Here is a 23,372-nt window from a genome sequence, read left to right as displayed (position 1 = left end):
TTGTTTTCCCAAAATGCAGCACCTCGCATTTATCTGAATTAAACTCCATCTGCCACTTCTCAGCCCATTGGCCCATCTGGTCCAGATCCTGTTGTAATCTGAGGTAACCCTCTTCGCTGTCCACTACACCTCCAATTTTGGTGTCATCTGCAAACTTACTAACTGTCCCTCTTATGCTCGCATCCAAATCATTTATGTAAATGACAAAACGTAGGGAGCCCAGCACTGATCCTTGTGGCACTCCACCCGGTAACAGCCCTCCAGTCTGAAAAACAACCCTCCACACCAACCTCTGTCTTCTACCTTTGAGCCAGTTCTGTATCCAAATGGCTAGTTCTCCCTGTATTCCATGAGATCTAACCTTGCTAATCAGTCTCCCATAAGGAACCTTGTCGAATACCTTACTGAAGTCCATATCGATCACATCTACTGCTCTGTCCTCATCACTCTTCTTTGTTACTTCTTCAAAAAACTCAATCAAGCATGGAATGTTCTGTGCCTTCTCTGTTGATTTTTCTGTCTGGAATATTAACTTGTTGTGTTATTGATACCATCGTTATTTAAATGGTCGTCTCTCAAAGTCATCGATGAGGTTATGACAGTCAGTGATTCTCTCAAGAGAGCGGAGGGCCGTTAGCTCTGGCAGATTACAGCAAGTTCTGGGGTCTATTTGCCCCCTTCTTTTTATACCTGTGATGACATATCAATATTTCTTATAATAATATTGATCCTACGTTGTCAAAACCATCAGACTTATATTTAATAGGTTTTTGGTATCTAAGTACCTGATTCAAAGTGATTGGCTAAATTCAAAAGCCTATTGTCTTGGTAGAAACTGCTGCTTGGCCTGCTAACTGCATGGCCTTTCGATACAATTGTTTCAATTTATGTGTTGTGTACTTGCAAACGTTCAAGCTGCTGCTCACAGACATCCATTTTAAATCTATAAGCACCGAAAAAGCACATGATCTTTTAAAAGGACGATACAAAGCTTTCTTCCCTAGCACTTGACAATTCTACTTCTTACCTCTCAATCTACAAGTACTCTACCCAACTTCGCAACAGTATAAAGTTAAATACAGTTGATGTCCAGGTGCATAGATCTTTAAAAACTTACACGAACAAGTGCAGAAAATAATCAAGAAAGCTAATGGTCGTTATGCCTACAGGACTGAAGTACAAGGATGCAGAAGTTGTGCTGCAATTACAGAAAACCCTTGTTAGATCCCAGTTGTACTGAGAGCACATCTGGGCACCACACCTTAAGTATATATTGCCTTTGGAGGGAGGACAAAGTAGGTTCACAAGAATAATACCTGGATCTCAGGAGTTAGGTTATGAGGACAGATGATACAAATTAGGCCTGTTTTTTCTAAAATTCAGAAGGTTAAGGTACAACCTGACAGAAGTCTTCAAGATATTAGTTGGAAAGACAGGGTAGATCAAGACAAACTATTTCCGCTGGTTGGAGATTCCAAAACTAGGTGGCATAGTCTGAGAATAAAGGCCAGACCACACAGAGATGTTAGGAAGTACTTCTAAGTACATACAAAGAGGGACAGATGTTTGGAATGCTCTTCCACAAATGGTACTGGATGCTGGTTCAGTTATCATGTTCAAATTGGAGACAGACAGATTTTTGTTAAGGAAAGGTATTAAAGAAATATAGGGCAAGGGCAGGCATATGGAGTCAGATCACAGATCAGACATGATCTCATCAAATGACAGAATAGACTTGAGGCACTGAATGGTTTATTCCGGCTTATATGTTACTGTAAAAGCAAGGCCTGGTGAAACACTGACAATTTCAGTTTATTTCCCACAATCTCTCACAATTACCTAAGTGTTTCCTTCTTCCCCACTCCTGGTTATGGCTATGTGACCAGTTCCCTCCAGATAAAACTTCAACTATGTTTGTTTGCTGTGCTCTCATGGCTCGTGTCTATGCTGTAGCAGGCCATGTGTAACTATATTCATCACTGGCATCTGCTATGGAGGTCACTATGAACATAGCCATCATACATGGCTTGGGGTGTCAAAAAATGTCACGAATCCAGACAAATTGGATCCAAAAAGCGGAAAGAATTAGCTGATTAGCGGAATAAGAGGACAAACAATTTACCAATGTTTCACAAACAACTCAGTCCTCGTGCTCAAAATCAAATGCTCACCTCCTCCTCACTGCTCTCTTCTTCATCACGTCCCTCTTCATCACTGCTTGAGCTCTCTTCTTTCAGCTCAGTCTTCCAATTATTGGGGATAGCACCACTCTTCAAGAACTCTAAAGCTTGATCCAATGCTGAAAATTCCAACCCAATAGATATCCCTTATTTATGGTCACATTTTAAAACAGTTTGTTATGTCAATCAGCTACAGTCAACAGGAACCACAGGGGGGCACAGGAGGAAGGGACAAAAAAAACCAAACAGTTTAAACAGTCACTAAGATGTTATTTCACATTTGGATGTGTTTGTGCTTATTTTAGTCCGTGAAGGAGAATGCAATTGTAACTGCTGCTCACTCAGTATCAGCACAATCTAGCAGAGTAGAGTATTAAACATTTGGTCCAGAACATACAGTCTGAAAGGGCTGGTGGAAGATGATTCAATAACAATTATCAATGAGAAATGGAGTCAACATTTGCAAAAAAAGGGCAGAGAAAATGGGGTTAATTGAATAGATCATGTAAAAAGTTGACAGAAGCATGATGGGCCAAATGGAAGGAAGACTTGCATTTGTGCTATACTTTTCATGACCACTAAATGCCTCAAAATGCTGTGAAGCCATGACGTTCTTGTTAAAGTAGAGGTACTGTTGTAAAGTAAGAAACATGCCAAATAGTTTGCATCCAGGAAACTCCCACAAACAGCACTGTAGTTTTTTTTGTCATGTCAAACAAGGGATAACTCCTCCATTCTCCTACAAATTAGTTCCATGGGATCTTTTATATCCACCTGAGGCAGCAGATGTGACCTTCTTTGACATTTCACCCGAAAGGCGGGGGGGGGGGGGGGCGACCCAACAACAATAAACTCAGCTGATTAAGTTTAAGGTTGATCAATTAATATAGACAGTTACATTCATATCAGCATTTAGAGTGTAGATACGCACAACATTACTGAGGAACAGGTGCAGTCTCTCTTCCAAGTGCTTTAACTAAATTCATTAAAAATCGTTATGGATGACAAGTAAAGTTCAGAGTCAAGGAGATCAGATGGGAGTTAAGATACAGACCAGCCATGATCTCTCTGAATTGCAAAGAGACGAGAACAACTCAATACCCTACATCTACTACCATGTTCTTATATTCATTTCCCATCATAATTCTAGGATTATTTGCAAATTAGCTGTAATTGCACTAAGTTTTACCAGTGATTTTCTGCATCAGAATAATTGAAATAATATCAACTGGTATTTTTGATTATTAGGTTAGTCTTATAAAGTATAATTCTTTTTACCTTCCTTCATTGCTGTATCATATTTTGAGGCCATCTCGCTGTTAAATTCTGCAATGTCCTTCCTGGGTACAGCCACCCTGCAACAAATCAATCATAGCTCTGTTGGGACAGCAGAACCAGAAGTGCAGCCACATGCTGAGATACAGGATAGTTCCAAGTCAAATATCAACTGGACCCCCATTTTTCTAAACACAATGAAATACAATCAATTCGTGCAGTTATGTTGCATCAACCAGCTTGTCAACTGGAGACCAAATGTACAGCCATGGTTATAAAGACAACAATTAGTGAACTCAAATGGAATTTAGATGGGATCTTTATTCAGAGGTGTGAAAATGTGGTGGGAGGGATTCATGGTGCAGTGGTACTGCTCCCACCTCTGGACCAGAAGGTCAGGATTCACACCCCATAATTTTATACATATCAACCATGATGCACTCAGTATCCTCTGCTCCAAGGAAAACCACTTTAGACTATGCAATCTCTCTTCATAACTAAAATCCTCCAGCTAAGGCAACATCCTGGTAAATCTCCTTTGCACTTTCTCCAGTACTATCACATCCCTTCTATAATGTGGATTCCATGTATTACCTAAAAATATTTTATAAAGTTCCAGCATAATCTTCCTGCTCTTAAACTTGGTGTCTGAGCTAATAGAGGCAAATATCCCTTATGACTTGTTAACCATGAGATCGTCCTGTCCTACTTAATGGACCAGTGAACATGCATACCAAGGTCCCTCTGATCCTCAGCACTCCCCAAAATCTTACCATTCAGCATACATTCCTTGCCACATTTGTCCTGTCCGGATATATCACCTTACTCTTATCCAGAGTAAATTCCATTTGCCATTGATCAGCCCATGTGACCAGCCCATTTGTATACTTCTAAGTCTGTCTATTTCACTATTTACCACCTGACCAATTTTCACATCATCCATGAAGTTAGTGATCAACTTCTACATTCAAGTCTGAATCATTTATGATGAATAGGTTGGTGGTAGAATTGTGCAGTATTAGACAATGTGTGCATGTCAAGGTGTATGAATACATTGCTTAAAATAACTAGATTGCCAGAGTAATAACATTGGAACAAAATGAAGGAATTTGACAGTTCCACCAGTTTCAAGTTTTAGAATGATAAAACAGTAAAATTGTTTTTAAAAACAAGTATGTATTTCCTTGTATGATGGTCAGAATCAATCAATTCATGGGCATAGATGTGGTACCCAGTGATATGCTGTTATTACTAACATGGATGCTTGGTAGAATGTATAACTAGTGGCTGTTTTTTTTTAAACTACCAGTGATAAATGTCAATGTTCAAGTTTGTGAAGTGATGATAATTAGCTCTATTCTTTCAGAGCATCCGAGTACAATGTATGAGGCAAGAAAGGCTTTCTTTAAAGCTGAAGTATTGGAAAGAATTTGGCAATCCAGTTTCATAAAAACTACAATATGATTTATTGTAAAAGAAAGAAAGGAGCGTTAAAGGGTGGAGATGCTGTGGAAGGTTCTTTGGTAAAGATGAAAAATCAATAATTGTGCAACTAGACTTCAGGGGTTTCAGTACACTCAAGGTTATTGGATTTGAACTACAAATTTGTAGACTCAGTGTTATAGAAAATACTAGGTACCTCTATTGAGATTACAATTTATTTTTATTTTCACTCTGGAACTGAGAACTCAGGGTGACTTTTGGACTGAATCACAGTTTTCTCTTTCTAAAAAAAAAGAAAGCAAACAAACTGAGATTGGTTTACAAAGCCAGGCCTGGAGTTTCGACTTCAGAGAGGCATAATGTTCAATGTTAACTGATCTAACAACTGTATTTTTTTATCAGAAAGATTATGGCTACCACAGCATTAAGGTGGTGATTTGTTTGCTCTCTGGTTGCCCTCCTATTATCAACTTTTGAAACTTAGGCAAATAGAATTTCAGTTGTAAGAAATAAATTAGCTTTCATCTGAGCCTACTGGAAGCTTTTGCACTGACTTCAGAAACCAAGCAAGATACAATCCCACATGCCCACATTATAATAAATCAGGAAGACTGCTTAATTGAACAGGCCAGTTATATAGCCTTTAATTTTTTTTTTCAGATTTATTCCTCAACTATGCCTATCTACATTAGTGTGGGGACTAGAATCAATGAAGGATGAGTTGAAATCACAGGCATTCAATTAGCAGAACAATGAGATGAAGCTACTGTATTATTCACAAATTGTTAATTCTTTTGTTCAAGCTATCAATTTGGTGTCTGGTATTAGTTATTCTCAAAGTCTGGTTAGGAACAATTTGAGAATTTCTGAAATCTTTAATTCCTCTGTGCTGTGAATATAGCGATGGGTAAGTTGATCTGAATTGGCTCTCTGTCTCTCTCATGACCATATGTTGCATAGATACAATGAGCAAAGACTGTGGTGATTGTTGGCTTGTCTGATGAAGAGCTTATGCCCGAAACGTTGATTCTCATGTTCCTTGGATGCTGCCTGACCTGCTGCGCTTTTCCAGCAACACATTTTCAGCTCTGATCTCCAGCATCTGCAGCCCTCACTTTCTCCTTGTCTGATGAAGGACAGACCAATTCTAATGAAGCTGATATTCTGATGAAGACAAGGCAATCAGCACCAATGGACAATTACCAAAAGTGGATACTAAAAATCAAATATTCACCGGAAAGGGCGAGTCGGTGGAGAAACATAACTGTTCTAAGTAGGGCAGGGAAGGCCAATGGAAAACGTTATTGGTTATATATATTGGCTGAGGAGCAGAAGGTTAGGCCTGTGGATTGGGAACATCAAGTACAAAAAAAAAGACAGCAAGAAAGTGCAGTGTAAGCTCAGAAGAGGCTTTTGGAAAAAATACAGCTTTGGAAAGAGAACACAAACATGGAAAGCAGTGCTTTTATTAAGAGGGGGAAGATCAAACGTAATGATCCAAAATAAATAGGAAGTTAATTTGGATGAATGCATAGCTGGAAAGACGGTGCAACAGCTTTAGATTTCTGGGACATCTTGAGGAAGTGGGACCTGTGCAGGGTGAATGGGTTGCATCTGAATCGGAATGGGAGCAACATCTTTGCAGGGAGGATTTAAAACTAACTTGGCAGGGGGGGGGGTTGAGATCCAAAACAAAAAGGGCAGTATAGCGGCTCAGAGGTTAGCCCTGCTGCCTCACAGTGCCAGGTTCGATTCTGCTCTCCGACAACTGCCCATGTGGAGGTTGCCCCTTCTCCCCATATCTATGTGAGTTTCCGCTGGTTGCTCTGGTTTCCTCCCACTGTCCAAAGATGTGAAAGTTAGGTGACTTGGCCATTATAAATTGTCCCATAGCATTCAGGTTATGTGCGTTAACCATGGGAAATGTAGGATGACAGGGAAAGGGTAGGAGTAGGATGCCCTTTAGAAAGTCTGTTTGGACTTGTTGGGCTGAATGGCCTATTTCCTTAACATAGGGTTCTATTCTATGAATTCTATGGAAAACACAGAGAAGGCAAAACTGAGGGCAAAGCTTAACAAGATCAAGAAATACAGTGAAAGTCAGAAAATCAACAGGAGTGGAAAATCAAACCAAAAACAGAAATTGCTGGAATGGCTCAGCAGGTCTCGCAGCATCTGTGGACAGAAATCGGAGTTAACATTTCGGGTTCCTCAGAATTGAGTAGAAGTCCTACTAGTTACAAACAAATGAGATAACAAGATCATAAAAACTGCCAAACATCATGAATTACAGAGTTGGAAAGAATGAGTGTGTATGCAGAAGTGCTGACATGAGACAACCTGGCTTATCACAAAAGTAGATAGTCATGGAATACATATCTTTTGACAGAACTTAAGGCCAAAGCAAACCGAGTAGCATAAGGCTTTTCAAGCAAAACTTGGAGCGTGGCCTGGGGGAAAACCAGGCAAAACAATAAACTTGCTGGTGCCAGGCAAAGCAATTTTGAAGATTTTCTTGGTTTTGTTAACCACAAACACTTGGAATATACATCAAGTGATATTAAAACTGCATTTTGCAGCAGATTAACTCAAAGAGGAAGCATTTCTGTGCCTTCCAAAAGGCACGCTAAATGCAATGGACATACTCTGGAAGGTAAATAAATGCAGATATAGTTGAAATGCTTTTTATGAAGTTTAGTACTTCTGAGTAAGGTTTATTAAAACTAGTCTGTCTCCAGCTGAAAACAAAAGCTGCTATGCTTTACTAGCACCATGGGGGTCAGATTTCTGGCAAGCTTGTGTTTCTTGCAAATACATTTTTTAAATGGGGTGGAAGCAGTGAATTTGAAAATATGGCCTTAAAAGCCTCTAAAGCCTAACTTAATATTCAACTCATGTTTTCATTACGAGATTGGAAATCACACAGAATGGATCAAGCGTCACTTCACATTAATCTCATTTAGAAGATGTTCACCCCATTGCAGTTAGTTAAGGTACAGCCTCAAAAAACGGGCAGTAACTTCTAAAGCTGAAATGGAGGAATTGTGAAGTCAAATTGGATTGCTGAATTGATTGGGCACCCAAAAAGACCAGATGCCGGTTCTGAAGACAGAGTAGAACACATCAATGAAAAATCCCAAGGAGGAAGATATTATTTCAGCAAACAAAACCATTGCAAAAATGAAAAACAGAACATTTTAAATAATTTCTATCACTGGGAGATATCAGGAACAAGAAAGCTATTGATTTTAGTGATGCTCCTCATGTAAATGTTTCTGATGCAGGAGGGGTTATAATTTTTTCTTTTGAGAGAGTGAAGTAAATGTTGCTCTTTAACATAGGAAGCTAAAAGTATCAGCAAAGTGGTGGATATGGCATTTTTCTTTGTGAAATTATTGGAAGAAATTCCAAAACCAAAAAGGGAATCAGTAGTAATATTCATTGTGTGCTATAATCAACAATAACTCACATATATGGGATACCATATATTTGACAAAACATGTGAATGACAAAAAGACTAAATCAGTATTGCAGTTTTAAAACAGATGATCCAGAATGGAAAAGTCTCCAAAATGCAATGATTTGATGGCAGACAGCCATCTGTTTATTTTACAAAAGAAGGCGCAAGCTTCAAAAAATAATAGGAATGCTGGAAAGAGGATACTGGGAACTTTAATGTATAGGAAGAAAGAAAAGGGAATATAAAATGTTATAATTTTGTGCAGTATGCTGTTGTTTTATAATTTTGTTTTATTTTTAAAGGAAAATGAAAAAGTGTCTGGCAGGTATGCCCGGGACCATGTGTAATTGGAGATCAAGTGACAGTAATAAGTTAGGAGAGAGATAATTAGGTCAGAGCCAGGTGTACAAAAATGGGGAACGAAAGTAAGTGGCATTAGAGTTTGTGGTGCATGAACTGGAAACAAAATTCTGACTGGAAAAGTCTATAACTAGATTCTTTCCTCATCTGTATTTTATCCTCAGGCACTTAGTGAGAGTGTGGATAGAATTCGTGGCAAGAGAACAAAGTTTGTGGTGGAAATCAATGACACTGGCTTGGCAAGAAGCACATTTGACACTACTGCCAAAGATTACAGGAAATGAAATTCGGGGAGGATAATTGGATTACAAATTAGTCTGAAGGCAGCAAACACAGTAGGAGCTATGAGCAGTTTTCAGAGTAGTTGGAAGTGGGTGGTGGTGTCCTGTAGGTTTAGATTGTTGGGCTAATTCTGTTTGTTGTCTCCATCTATGCTTTGGATACAGGATTAAAACATACTTCGAACATTTAATCCTTTTGAAGAACAAAATAAGTTGTGAAGGATTATCATCAAGTTGGGAAACTAGCTAAAACAAATGGAGATGAAATTCATTATTAACAAAAATGTGTTTACAGTGTCTTTTATGTAGTAAAGTACATTAAGGCATTTCACAGGAACATCATCAAACAAGGTTTGATATCAAGCTGTGGCAAAATTAGGACAGAGGCTAAAACTCCTGTCAAACTAAGATTTAAGGATTTTCTTAGAAGAAGGAAAGAAAAGGAGATAGAGGTTTAGTGATAGAATTCCACAGTCCTTAAGATCTCAGTAGCTGCTAGCTCCACCAGCAGTGGTACAGCAAGTAAAATCATAGACCCACAGAGGTCAAAATTGGCAATGCACACAAATCTGAGGATTCTAATATCGGAGAAATTGATGGCTAGACTGAAACAAAACAATTTTTAATTTGTACTATGTCAGATCTGGAGGCATTATGGGCCAGTGAATACTGATGGTGAGGAGTTGAGGTACCAGAAGATTTTTGGATAAGCTCAAGTTTATGGGGGATGAAAGATGAAATGCCAGTCAAGGGAGCATTGGAATGACTAAATGGAGAAGTTACAAGAGGGACTGTTAAGGTTTCAGTAACAGATGGCTAATTTTATTAAGGTCGAATTAGGTTGACCAGTGATTGGAATTAAATACAACATCAAGAATGTGAACAGTCTGATTCAGCCTCAGATATATATATCAGTGAGAAGGATGGGATCATTAGCTAAAGAAAGTTGTATGTGACAGGTAGCACAAATAATCGATTGTGTCTCCACTTTGTCGCAAGGCAATTTCTGCTCATCCAGTACTCAATGTCAAACAACCAACTTGACAATTTGCAAACAGGTTAAAGGTCAAGAAAGGCAGCAGAAAGATAGATGTGGGTGTCATCAGCATAGATGTTGAAAATATGCTGTGTGCAGAGGAGTGGGGGTGAAAAAGTATATTCTCTGGTGAATAAAAATTTGAGGAACTTTAGCTTTTATGATCCACAACTTTTGGAACAAAACGTAAGAAATCAGGATGCACCCATGTAAAATCTTATTAAAAACTCAGTTAGACATTTATTCGTATGATTGCTACACAATTGGGAGACTATTGAGGCTATAGAGAATGAAAAGGGTTTCACAAGAATGTAGCCTAATATGAGAAATTGCAAATAGATGTGCCAAATTAGAATAGGACTATTTTCAGCAGGTGAGGGATTTTGAACAAGGATCCAGAAATATAACTTTTAATCTAAGACTTAACAGGAGAAACACGTTCACACTTAGTTGTGAGCAGAGTACTGGCTGTCTGAGTTAGTGGTTGAGGAAGAAAAGGTTTAGATTGTATAGATGAATGAAGGGAAAGGATTGAAGGTACATGGGAGCAGGATGGACAAGTATGACTTGAACCAACAAATGCTGATAAGGACTGGTTAGGCTGAATCGTCTCCGTGTTGTAACTTCTGAATATTTCTAACTAATGCAGAATTGTAACTACCGTATTACCAGAAAACCCAGAATGAAATTTTAAAAAATCTTGTAACTGAACTTTGCTGGCATCTAAAAATTCTAAATACAATAAAAACTATTAAGTTATGGGTTACCATGAAGATTTAAATTTTCCTGACAAACTGAATCAATGGTGGATTACTATACTGTACTGCCAATGCCCCAGGGTTTGACTACTTCTACCCTAGCTGCACACACCATTCGTATGTATGGCCTTTGCATTCCTACTGCAATGTATTAAATTACATCACGACTGAAGAACAATATTTTCAATTGAAAGGTCTCTGTCTAAAACATTAACCTGTTTTCTCATTCAGATAATTCTGCCTGATACAGTCAGCACATTCTGTTTTTAATTTCATAATTGAAGTTCATACTGCATACAGATTAGCTCTCCGTTTAATTTCAACACACACAAATTCCTTTGAGATGCAAAACACTGTTGGTAGTTGACCTTTAATCAGCAGAATGAACCAACAGCATGGGTTCAAATCCTGCATCAGGTGAGATTACCATGAAAGACTGTCCTTCTCAAACTCTCCCTTCATCTGAGGCATGGTGACTCAAAGGGTTAAACCACAACCAGTCATCTTTCTCTCTCTCTCTCTCTCTATGATTTTACTGTACCTTAATCAGCCTAACACAGGACAGTTATGCTGCACAACAGAAATCATTGTATGATCGGCAGGGCTGTATTTTAAGATGAACCCAATGTTGCAGAAATTTTTTCATAAATCTAGATTATGCAAATACTCACAATTTGCCGTCCTTGAAAGAACGAACCAACACGCTGTCCTTTTTCACTGTGACTTCATCACTGCAGTCTGGAGAAATTACCTTCAGGAACAAAACAAAAAAGAGAAAAAAGGTTTTTGTTTGTCAGTTGCATTTGAAAGAAGATAACATGAAGTGACAGAATAATAAACAAAAGACTATAACCTTGCAGGTAAAAATATCAAAGAGAGAAGTGTTTCACTCTAAATAACCTAAAATGGAGTGTAGATATTGGTTCATTTCCAATACGTCACTACATTCTACTGGATTTATTTTCAACAGGATTTAGAGTGAAATTTAGTTAAGAGTTTTAAGCTGTACCAATATTTCAGCTACTTGGTTTAATTTAATGAAATCCAATCCCTCATGAGCAATACAGGTCAAGTTCCCTGATGTTTCTATACCATGGGACAGTAACATGGTACAAATTTGGCCGTGGTTTACAAAGCTCCTCATTACAAATCTCCATATTTAAATCGGTTCCAGTCTTAACAACAAATGTTCAATACTCACCAAAGCTGGGTACCGTGAGGTCTTCCTTTTGTCTCCATTTGCACACTCCACACAGACAATTTTACCAATTAGTTCATCATTTAATCTTCTTTCTTCATCATCCTCATCACTGGATGAAGATGACTCTTCTTCATCATCAGGACTACGAAGAAATAAGACAACTAATCAAGACTGATATTCTGTTTAACTGTGTCAAGTCCAGAGGATGAAAAGATACAAATCACAGTACGCTTGCATGCATGACAAAAATAAAGATATAGTACAATCTGAACATAAGGAGTGTCTGACAGCAACTAAACAGTAGTCACAAAAACAGAAGTCAGAAAGTTACCACATTTTCCATTTTGTTCCAACATTGAATAACTTGGCTGGCAATGAGATTTGGAATAAAGGCACCTGACCCAAGTTTGAACAGTTATCATGCAGAAAGGTGCATGTTTGCAGACAGGTGTCTGTAAAAACATTTTTGGGTGATCACATGCAGTTGGTAGTGGGAAAGGGCTTTGTACTGAAGCAGATGCCAGTCAGCGAGTCTTACTTGGATGGGCCCTCTTAAAAGGCCAAACATGTTTGGAGAACAGGATTTGTATTGATGGCTTTCTTTCAATGTGCTTTGAGAGTAGGCAAAGAACAGCTGAGAATTTGTTAATAGGATTAGTGCTCCTCAGATTTCATAAATTAAGTGCCTTGCTGATTAATTGTCTTTAGCTCAAATATCACTTCATCTCCTATTTTAAAAGCCCAAATGATGCACTATTTCTGCTTACACATGCAGCTTATATACACACACTGCATATATGTTGGATAGTTTTTTTTGTGAAACAGAGCAGAACTTGCTAAAGTAAACCCTAAAGAGCATGCTTGTTATTATTTTTAGCAGAGCACAACCATAATGCTGTGACCATGCAGTAATTCCCTCCAACATTTTAATTAGCAATCCAAAGACAAATATTTTGCATTCAATGAACATTTTTTGATAATTCTAGAGACCACAGCAGGCTTACAAATTGTAACACAGGTACATCTTCACCACAAAACTCTGCACAATGTTCAAAATTAAATGTTTGCTTACCTTTTTAATTGAACAGGACGGTCACACTTTGAGCTGCTACTTTCAGCTTTATATCTACATTTAATGACAAAGATTAATCGTTCAGAAATGGATTAGACATTAACCATTCCAATATGATATACACAACATTCCTGCAAGTCGATCAGTGACTCTGGGATGTTCTTCAGCAGATTTAATGTGTGTAATCCTAAAGTTCAGCATTGTTGACAGTGAAACAAAGAGCAGAGGGCTTGGGGAAGGTGGGGGGGGGGGGGGGGGGGGGGGTAGTGCATGAGGGTGCTGATAGCATACAGTATTCTCACGAGACTATTAATCCAGAGAACGAGGCAATGGTCCGAGGACCACCTGAGCTTGAATCCTACTACAACAGATGGTGGAAATTGAATTCAATTTTTAAAAAAATGCTGGAATTAAGTGTCTAATGACAACCATGAAATCACTTTCAATTGTTGAGGGAGGTAACAAAAATAATGGATGAGCTAAGTCAATGGATGTTGCTTAGATGGACTTCCAGATGGTTTTGATAAAGTTCCACACAAGAGACTGTTAGTTAAGGTGGAGTGCACAGAACTGAGAACAAATTATTGGTTGTTTTGCAGTAAACAGAACTGGAATAACGGGTAAGTACTCAAATAGACAGGACATGACTAGTGGTGTCCCATAGGAATGTGAGTTGGTGCCTCAATTATTCACAATATTCATTAATAATTTGATGACAAAATTAAAACGTGAAATATCAAAATTTGTTGATAACAAAATTGGGCAGAATATAGACAGTTTTGACAATGGCATACAATTACAACTAGATATTGATAGATTTAGTGACTGGGCAAAGCTGTGGCTGATGGATTTTAGTACAAGTTCGAGGTTATCCATTTCAGACCAAAAAAGAATAGATCAAGATACTTTTTGTTTAAAAGGGCACAAGGTAAAATACAGTGGGTGTCCAACGGGATTTGAGTTTCAGATGAATTGCCCTTTAAAACGCCATGAACAAGTGCAGAAATTAGTCAAGAAAGCTAATGAAATGTTGGCCTTCACATCGAAGGGGCTGGAGGAGAGGATTGCGAATGTGACACTGCAGTTGTACAAAACTCCATTTAGAGTACTGTGAGCAGTTCTGAGCTGACTCTTAACTACCTGCTGTACCATTAGGGATGGTCAATAAAATTCTGGCCCAGGTAGCAATGCACAAATCCCAGGAACGAATTTAAAAATTCTGACAGCCCAGAGCAGAGCTGCACTGCTCTCCCATGACACTATTTCAGACAAAAATAGGAGTTATTCCTGGTGTCCTTGCCTATATTTATCTCCACCGAACATTAATAGATCATCAGGTTGTTCAACTGGCAGGAGGTTCCTATTTGCGGTCGAGCTGCTGCTTTTCCAACAATGCAACTGTGACTAAACTTGAAAGACAGTACTTCATTGGTGCAAAGCTCCTTGGAACATCTGGTTGTAGTTAAATGTGCTACATTATTAAGGACTTACTTTCTTTGTATTGAAACTGATACAGTATTAAGCTTTAAATCTGGATCAGTCTTTGACAAGGATCGGTGTTGGGCCCTCGACGTTTTGTTATTTATATAAATGATTTGGATGCGAGCATAAGAGGTACAGTTAGTAAGTTTGCAGATGACACCAAAATTGGAGGTGTAGTGGACAGCGAAGAGGGTTACCTCAGATTACAACAGGATCTGGACCAGATGGGCCAATGGGCTGAGAAGTGGCAGATGGAGTTTAATTCAGATAAATGCAAGGTGCTACACTTTGGGAAAGCAAATCTTACCAGGACAGATACACTAAATGGTAAGGTCCTAGGAGTGTTGCTGAACAAACTGACCTTGGAGTGCAGGTTCATAGCTCCTTGAAAGTGGAGTCGCAGGTGGATAGGATAGTGAAGAAGGTGTTTGGTATGCTTTCCTTTATTGGTCAGAGTATTGAGTACAGGAGTTGGGAGGTCATGTTGCGGCTATACAGGACATTGGTTAGGCCACTGTTGGAATATCGCATGCAATTCTAGTCTCCTTCCTATCGGAAGGATGTTGTGAAACTTGAAAGGGTTCAGAAAAGATTTACATGGATGTTGCCAGGGTTGGAGGATTTGAACTATAGGGAGAAGCTGAACAGACTGGGGCTTTTCCCTGGAGCGTCGGAGACGGAGGGGTGACCTGATAGAGGTTTACAAAATTATGAGTGGCATAGATAGGATAAATAGACCAAGTCTTTTCCCTGGGATTGGGGAGTCCAGAACTAGAGGGCATAGGTTTAGGGTGAGAGGGGAAAGAAATAAAAGAGACATAAGGGGCAACGTTTTCACAGAGGGTGGTACGTGTATGGAAGAGCTGCCAGAGGAAGTGGTGGAGGCTGGTACAATTGCAACATTTAAGAGGCATTTGGATGGGTATATGATTAGGAAGGGTTTGGAGGGATATCGGCCGGGTGCTGGCAGGTGGGATTAGACTGGGTTGGGATATCTGGTTGGCATGGACGGGTTGGACCGAAGGGTCTGTTTCCATGCTGTACATCTCTATGACTCTATGACATGTTTGCATACCTTCATTCACTGCTGTGCACATAAGTACGTAGCAGAGGTAAACTTTAAACTTGAATTCTCCTTTGATGTAAATACAAGTACATGTACAAAGGTAGTGGCCTTGCAGTGCCTCTGTTGGCAGGAGTGAAATCATCCTGACAGGTGATAAACTATTTATTTAAGAAGTGAATGCTCAGGAATATATGATGAGTAAGTGTTAATAGGATAAATTCATTGCTGTATAATTATTGATATGATAAGAAGTTTTAAAAAATTTAAATCACTATTTGAGGCATCCATATAAAGCAGGTCTTGTATTTGGCCCAACTGATTTGCTATATGCAAACATTTTCACTTTTCAGAGCTCTGGTGAAAACAATGCACTAAATACTTCAAAGATGAGAAGAATTTATTTTAAATATTGTAGACATTGGGCAACAAGGGTATGGAAAAGATTATTTGTAAACTCTAGCAAGAATAATTAAGTAAAACAGAGAAAATAAAATTAGGCAGAAAACATTTGTAGATATGCATAGAAATTTAAATCTACACATGTAAATTCACGCTTAAAAGGAATATCTTGCTAGAGATGTGTATTATAAATTATTACTCACAGTGGATTGGACCTTCTTCCCCGGTTAGATTTCTTTCCAATCACAGGGGTGCCAAAGTGTTCTGGATTAGTAAGAGGCAACTGGTCAAGTGTCTAAAACATTAAGCAAATCACTGGTTATTGTATCTGTGGAAAACACAGGATAAAGTTGGCCACTGGTCATGCTTAATTTCTCCACTAACCTCACTCTCTGCAAAGTGCCTCTCCCCTTTCAGGCAGAGCGAAGTCCGTCTCAGTGTTCTCTCATCGCCATCATCAAAAACTGTAGAGAAATGCAGCACTGGTCAAATTACCCACAAAAATTACTCATCATTCTGCGGATGTCTGATTCATTAATGCAATAATCGAAGTTTTAATCCAACCAGTCCCCACCTGGGACTTGAGTACATAGAAACAGGTCATTCAGCCCCTTTAGCCATTCTGTCAGATCATGGCTGATCTACATCCTAAATCTATCTACTGCCATGAAACCCTTAATATCCTTGTCCAGCAGAAACTGCTCAATCTGACATTTAAAATCATGACCTGAGCTCACATTTACCTTTTTGTGGCAGAAAGTTACACATCTCCACTGCTATTCATGCAAACACATACCCTACCTTCCCTCCTTAAGTAAGATGGCTTTGATTTAAATATATCGCCCTTTTTCTAGGCTCCCATGCTACCAGAACCAAGTTCCTACCTATCCATCTGTCACTTCCAGCAGTTTTTTTCAAAATCTTAAATGTTTCACTTAAAATTACCCCCTACCTTCTATATTCCATGGAAAGTAACCTCTCCTCATAATTTGATCCTTGTAGCCCTGGAAACAGTCTCGTGAATCTTTGCTGCATTCTTGCCAGGGTCAATATACATGCAATGCCCTTAAAATGTAAACTGTCCTCCAGATGTAAACAAACTCGGGTTTGTATAGTAGTAGCAAAACCTTCTCTCCCTTTAAGTCCTCACCCACAAGATAGAAAGCTTAACGCTTGATTTGTCTGTTGGATTTTTTGTACCTATGCACTCTTATTCAAGTTATTAATTAACATATTGAATAGTTGATTCATAAAAATCTAAGACACGGAAGAACAGCCAAGTGGCCATCCTACCCAATCCAACTTTCTAGCTTTTGGTCTGCAGTCCCAGAAGGTTACAGCACCTATCTTCATGTCCAAGTATTAAAGGCTTGCTTCCTCCACCACACTGGAGATTGGGAGTTCCAGATTCCCACCATCCTCTGCATGGAAACATTTACCCTCTAACCTGCTCTTACCATAGTTCTTACCATAGCTAGCTCTTACCATAGAACAATGAGAGGAATATGGCATTCTATTTAAACTTTGCAATTTTAAAACAGTACAATCTGCTTCCTCTATTCCAAAGAAAACATGTCATACTGTCCAATCTTTCTTCATAAGCAAAATCCTCCATTTTAGGCAATATCCAGGAATATCCTCAGTAATCTTCCTAATCATTCCTGCAGTGTAGTGCTATGAAATGCACATTGTATTCTAACTCTGGCCTAACTAATGGTTAATACAGTTTCAGCAAAATCTCTTGAGCTCTCATATCCTATGTATCCGCTAATAAAAGGTAAGTATCCCATATGGTTTCTTGACTACCTGGTCAACCTGTTCGATTACCTTAATGAATCTGAAAAAATATTTAATCCAAGGTACCATCATTCTTGGACAATTCTCAGTATCCTATTGCTGATAGTGTATTCCCTTGAAATTTCCCAAATGCATTAACCTCTCATTTCTCTGCAAGTCCATCACCTACATTAAGATTTTTGTGTCATACCACTAATCACTTCTTTCTAATGCAAGTACAGAACAATTATCCTAGTCAAATCAATCTCTCCACTCAGGTCAATAATTTGTCTATTAGCTCCAATTTCAGCTAACACATTGTTAGAGGAAATCCTAAGAGACAGGATTTTCATGTATTTGGAAAGGCAAGGACTGATTAGGGATAGTCAGCATGGCTTTGTGTGTGGCAAATCATGTCTCATGAACTTGACTGAGGATTTTTTTTTAAGAAGTAACAAAGAGCACTGATGAGGGCAGAGCAGTGGACGTGATCGTAGTAGACTTCAGTAAGGCATTCAACAAGGTTCTTCATGACAGACCAGTTAACCAAGGTTAGATCACACAGCATAGAGGAAAATCTAACTAGTCAGATTCAGAACTGGATTGAAGATAGAAGACAGAGGGCGGTGGTGGTACAGAGTTGCTTTACAGACTGGAGGCCTGTGATCAGTGGTGTTCTGCAAGGATCAGTGCTGGGTGCAGTGCTTTTTGTCATTTGTATAAATTTGGATGTGAACCCAGAAGGTATGGTTACTAAGTTTGCAGATGACACCAAAATTGGAGGTGTAGCAGACAGCAAAGAAGGTTACCTCAGAGTACAACTGGATCTTTATCAGATGGGCCAATGAGTGGCAGATGGAGTTTCATTTAGATAAATGTGAGGTGCTGCATTTTGGAAAGCAAATCAGAGCGGGAATTATACACTTAATGGTAAGGTCATGGAGAGTGTTGCGAAATAAAAAAACCTTGGAGTGCAGGTTCATTGTTCCTTGAATGTGAAGTCAAGGGTAGATAGGATAGTGAAGGTGACGTTTGGTATGCTTGCCTTTACTTCATCAATGCATGGAGTACAGGTGTTTGGAGGTCATGTTGCAGCTGTACAAGGAAATTGGTTAGACCACTTTTGGAATATTGCATGCAATTTTGGTTTCCCTCCTATCGGAAGGATGTTGTGAAACTTGAAAAGGTGTAAGAAAAGATTTACAAGGATGTTGCCAGGTTGGAGGATTTGAGCTATAGACAGAGACTGAACAGACTGGGGCTATATTCCCTAGAGCGAAGGCTGAGGGGTGACCTTGTAGAGGTTTATAAAATCATGTGGGGTGTGGATAGGATGAATAGACAAGATCTTTTCTCCAGGGTGGGGGAAAGAGTCCTAAACTAGAGGTTATAGTTTAAGATGAGAGAGGAAAGATTTAAAAGGGACCGAAGGGACAACTTCTTCATGCAGACGGTGCAGATGGAATGAGCTGCCAGAGGAAGTAGTAGAGGCTGGTAGGATTACAACATTTAAAAGGCATCTTGATTAATATATGAAAAAGAAGGCTTTAGAGAGAGATATGGGCCAAATGCTGGCAAATGGGACTGGATTAATTTAGGATATCTGGTCAGCATTGAATAGTTGGACCAAAGGGTCTGTTTCTGTGCTGTACAACTCCATGACTATGACTTTCCATTTCCCTTTTAAATCTTTCTCCTCTCATCTTAAACTTATGCCCTCTACCAGTGAACCCCAATGTTAGTTTTACATCATATGACTTCTCTAAAATGTTAGCTTTTTGTTTTTGTTCATCATTGCCATATCCTTCCAAACCTGATTGCTGACTGGTAATTAATAAAAACTAAAACCTATCCTTTATTGTATTATTATTTAAAGAAGAATCTGGATATGCCTGTACATTTGGAGCAGCCCGCACCCGTTCAAATGATGAGCAACAGATTATATGGGTTAGAAGTAACTATAAGCCTTTCTAGAATCAATGTTAACTGATAATGAAAGTAACTTACCCTGGTTATAATTTTGTTATTCATATAATGGGCCTGAATCCAACTGATCAAAAATACATGGTGTCCATTCTCACTAATACTCACTGGCTAGCTGTAAGTCTTACTGAGATATGTGTGGCTTGACGTCCAGCATGCAATTTTTACCCTTCAACCCATTAAAATGCACACCATGATCAGCACCTGCACACATAAGCTGGACACACATTCTTAGAAACTACTAAGAACTGACTGAAAGATGATCATTATTTCTCAGGGGCAGCTTAAAAAATTTACTTTTTCCTCATTGTTAGTGAGGACATCAGGACATGCAGCAGACCACATGACACCACTGAGCCAGAATCCAGTTTTGGAATGCCAAGCGATGATGAGCCAGAAGCACAAATAAAACTTACTTTACAGTAAAATTCCGTTTCAATAACATGAGAGAGTACAATACAGGTGGTTCTCCTAAGGCACGTGTTGGCTATAACACGATTCTGGCCCCATTAGTTTAAATGGTGCTGGTACTGCACAATTTTCTTATAAAACAAGATTGCACGGGAACCAAACTATGGTAACATAAGAGAACTATCTGTATCTAAAACTGGATTTTAAATGACAGCAACTTAATGTTATGTAGTGTGCAGAAGAATGGAATTTCCCTCCCCACTGCATCCAGTCTGATGCAATTATATATTTTTTACTTTTAATCTTTGAGTATTGACAGCTACTCAGTGTGAGAGAGAGAGAGAGAGAGAGAGTAATGAAAACCATAATAATGGTTTATGTTAGATCGTGGTTTTTGAAAGTGAATTGGATAAGCTCAAAAGGGAAATTACTAGCATGGCTATAGACAAGTTGAATGAGCTAACCTGCCCTTTCAGAGAACTGGCATTTACTTGGTGGGCCAACAGCCTCCTTCCATGCTGGAATCATTCAAACCACATATATCGCTGAAGCACTTCGGCTTCAATATGACTTTTGGTGTACAGATCCGAGCATATTGAATCTGCAAGTAACAACACCATTGTATGTGGTCACAATGCAGTTCTTTACAATTGGTTTTTCTTCCAGAAGAAGGGCTCATCCCCAAAACGTCGATTCTCCTGCTCCTTGGATGCTGCCTGACCTGCTGCGCTTTTCCAGCAACACATTTTCAGCTCTGATCTCCAGCATCTGCAGACCTCACTTTCTCCTAAGTGGTTTTTCTAACCATTATCATAAATTAGTTAGCTCACAAAGTTACAACCTAGATAAACAGTTTTCATCTTTAAAACTTATCAACATTTTTTTGGCCACATGAAAGTTGCACTTGTTACATTTCAGGAGTACTTTACTGGCAGTAACATGTTTTCATTTGTCCTCAAAGCCTGAAAAGTGCAAAATGAAACTCATAGCTCTACTAATGCCATGGCTGCAAACATTCTGGGGATTTCCCAAATCAAACGTTCGTCTTAAGAGAAAATAAATCCCCCATTAAGCAGAATTAATGATGTGGTGTGAATTGATGAATCTTTGCTGCATTTCAGATTAAACCTTCCCAACACACAAAACATTGGGGAAAAAAAATATCATACAATAGTGCATCCTAAAACCAACTCTTACTGACTAAACTTGTGTTATATCTGAACTTACTACAACAATTATACTACTTGGAAATTGAAACTAGACATGGTCAGATTACAATGGTCAAGTTATAAAGCTGTTAACTTTGATACTAGGGTTGTTTAAATTAAGCTTAATGGCATTAAAGCGAGTTAAAAAAAATGGAACAAGTAGCTGAGCTGACTGGCACCAAATCACACTGTTGTTTGACAGCTGTAAGGATAACAGTCAAACGAATTATGATTTTTGACAGCTACAAGTGTCAGGTCGTTTTCTCTGGTGTAGAATTATTCTATGAAATAATATAATCTTATCAATGTAGGATATTCGAGTAGCACATGATTTAAGTGTCAATTTCTGACAACATGTCTGCAAAATGAGCGGCTTCTACAGCTGAAGCAGTGAAATGCAGGCAAGTTTCTTTCACAAAGGCAATTTATGTTAGCATGATATTTCAAAATATCAGTTGGCTAAAGGGCTAGATTTTCATCTTTGAAGTGCAAATCATGAGTTGGGTCATGTCTTAGTGTCATAATCCTACCACCTTCCCAGCAGTGCCACTTTGATGGGAGTAACAGACCAGGTGCAAGAAAGGAGGTGGGCTGTTGCTGACATTAGCAAGCTGGAAAGCACTCTATGACAGCCTCCACTGCAGTTTGTCAGCCTGAAAGTGATTAAGTAATTTAAACTCATCTTCCTGTTAGTTAGTCAATCTTATATCCATGTTGATGTGTTACTCCTCAATATCATGACTTGTTACCTTAACTTCCTTCTCAGTACTTTCTGGAGATCATTTTATAACCCCTAATTATGGACCACTTGCGAGAAGAGTAATTGCTACCTAATTACTCTAGAAAAATCACTGACTATTTGATAATTTCCATTAATTCTGCTCCCTAAAATTCTCTTCTTCAGCTTCTCCAATTTCCCACACATAATCGAAGCCCCTTTTCCAAACTAACATTTGAGAAATCATTCTGTATCTCCTCCAAGGCATTGACATCTTTCCTATCGTTAAGGTCCAGAACTATGCAACATACTCCAGTTGAAGAATTGTGTTATCAAGTCCTATTTACAAAGCCAGGTTTCCCTTCCACTTTCTTAACCACATTGTCAACTTGACATGTCAGTTTTACAAGTATAAATATGCACCCTCCCAAGTCTCTACCTACTTTTCCTCCATCAGTTTCTCTCAACCTCCTTAAAATAGTCTTATCTCAGTTATTGTGCTTCTCTCAGAATGCATCAACTTACACTTGCCAGCATTAAATTGGATCCTCCATGTCTTCCCATTTCACTTGTCTTTGGATTCCTGAAATCTGCTTTCCAGTTCACTGTTTACTATATTGCTGTGTTTTGCATCACCCACCAGACTTTGAAATTATACTGATGTCCTCAAGCTGTGATGATCTTTGGGGAAATCACCTCTGCATTCTCCTCTTTAGTCAGGAAAATACTTAACAGTAGTCACTGCCTCCTATTTCTTGGCTACATTATCACTATTCATTTAATCACACATGCTCCTATCCCTGAAATAAACGTCTTGCAGTGCCTTATCAAATGGCTTATGAAATCCATATGTGCAATATCTACTACATTACATCTACTATCTCCTCAGTAACTTAAAACAAGTTAGTTAAATACAATCTGCCTTTAATACATCTGGGCTCTTCAATTTTGATTCATGCTTTACTAAGAGGAAGTAGTTTCAAATAACTTTTCCACCACTTTCATTAGACCTGCAACAATACAAATACCTTTCTACAATCTGATCAAATTTAAAGAAGGGTCAGGTTTTAGAATTTCTTTTTGTCTTACCTACAGTGTACCAACTTGCATCAGTCAGCTTATTGATTACAGCTACTTGGCATGTTCCATCAGGGTTCTTCACTTCAACAACAGCTCCTACCTGCAGGAGAAATCACACCCAATCAGTAAAAAGAAGATATTTTCAATCAACTTCTTCAAACTCATGACACATCCTGGATCCTC

General features: G+C 38.7%; 1 protein-coding gene across 2 annotated transcripts in view; it reads right to left on the bottom strand.

Annotated features, from left to right (window-relative positions):
- The window catches only part of arid4b (AT-rich interaction domain 4B), a 189,483-nt gene that overhangs the window by 79,556 nt on the left and 86,555 nt on the right, over positions 1 to 23,372 (bottom strand). For both annotated transcript variants that reach the window (XM_087978705.1, XM_087978712.1), the window contains exons 5-12: positions 23,199 to 23,289; positions 16,398 to 16,477; positions 16,217 to 16,308; positions 13,067 to 13,120; positions 11,995 to 12,136; positions 11,465 to 11,544; positions 3,459 to 3,535; positions 2,172 to 2,299 (exon numbers count right to left, since the gene is read on the bottom strand). In XM_087978705.1, the coding sequence (XP_087834831.1) occupies positions 2,172 to 2,299; positions 3,459 to 3,535; positions 11,465 to 11,544; positions 11,995 to 12,136; positions 13,067 to 13,120; positions 16,217 to 16,308; positions 16,398 to 16,477; positions 23,199 to 23,289 (744 nt within the window). The remainder of the gene's footprint in view (positions 1 to 2,171; positions 2,300 to 3,458; positions 3,536 to 11,464; positions 11,545 to 11,994; positions 12,137 to 13,066; positions 13,121 to 16,216; positions 16,309 to 16,397; positions 16,478 to 23,198; positions 23,290 to 23,372) is intronic.

The sequence above is a fragment of the Chiloscyllium plagiosum genome, unplaced genomic scaffold (assembly GCF_037043375.1).
Source record: "Chiloscyllium plagiosum isolate Xiang-an unplaced genomic scaffold, Cpla_swu_hap1 HiC_scaffold_3, whole genome shotgun sequence".
Taxonomy (NCBI): Eukaryota; Metazoa; Chordata; class Chondrichthyes; order Orectolobiformes; family Hemiscylliidae; genus Chiloscyllium; species Chiloscyllium plagiosum.
Note: the sequence above shows the minus strand (reverse complement) of the source record. Positions and strands in the feature narration are given on the sequence as shown.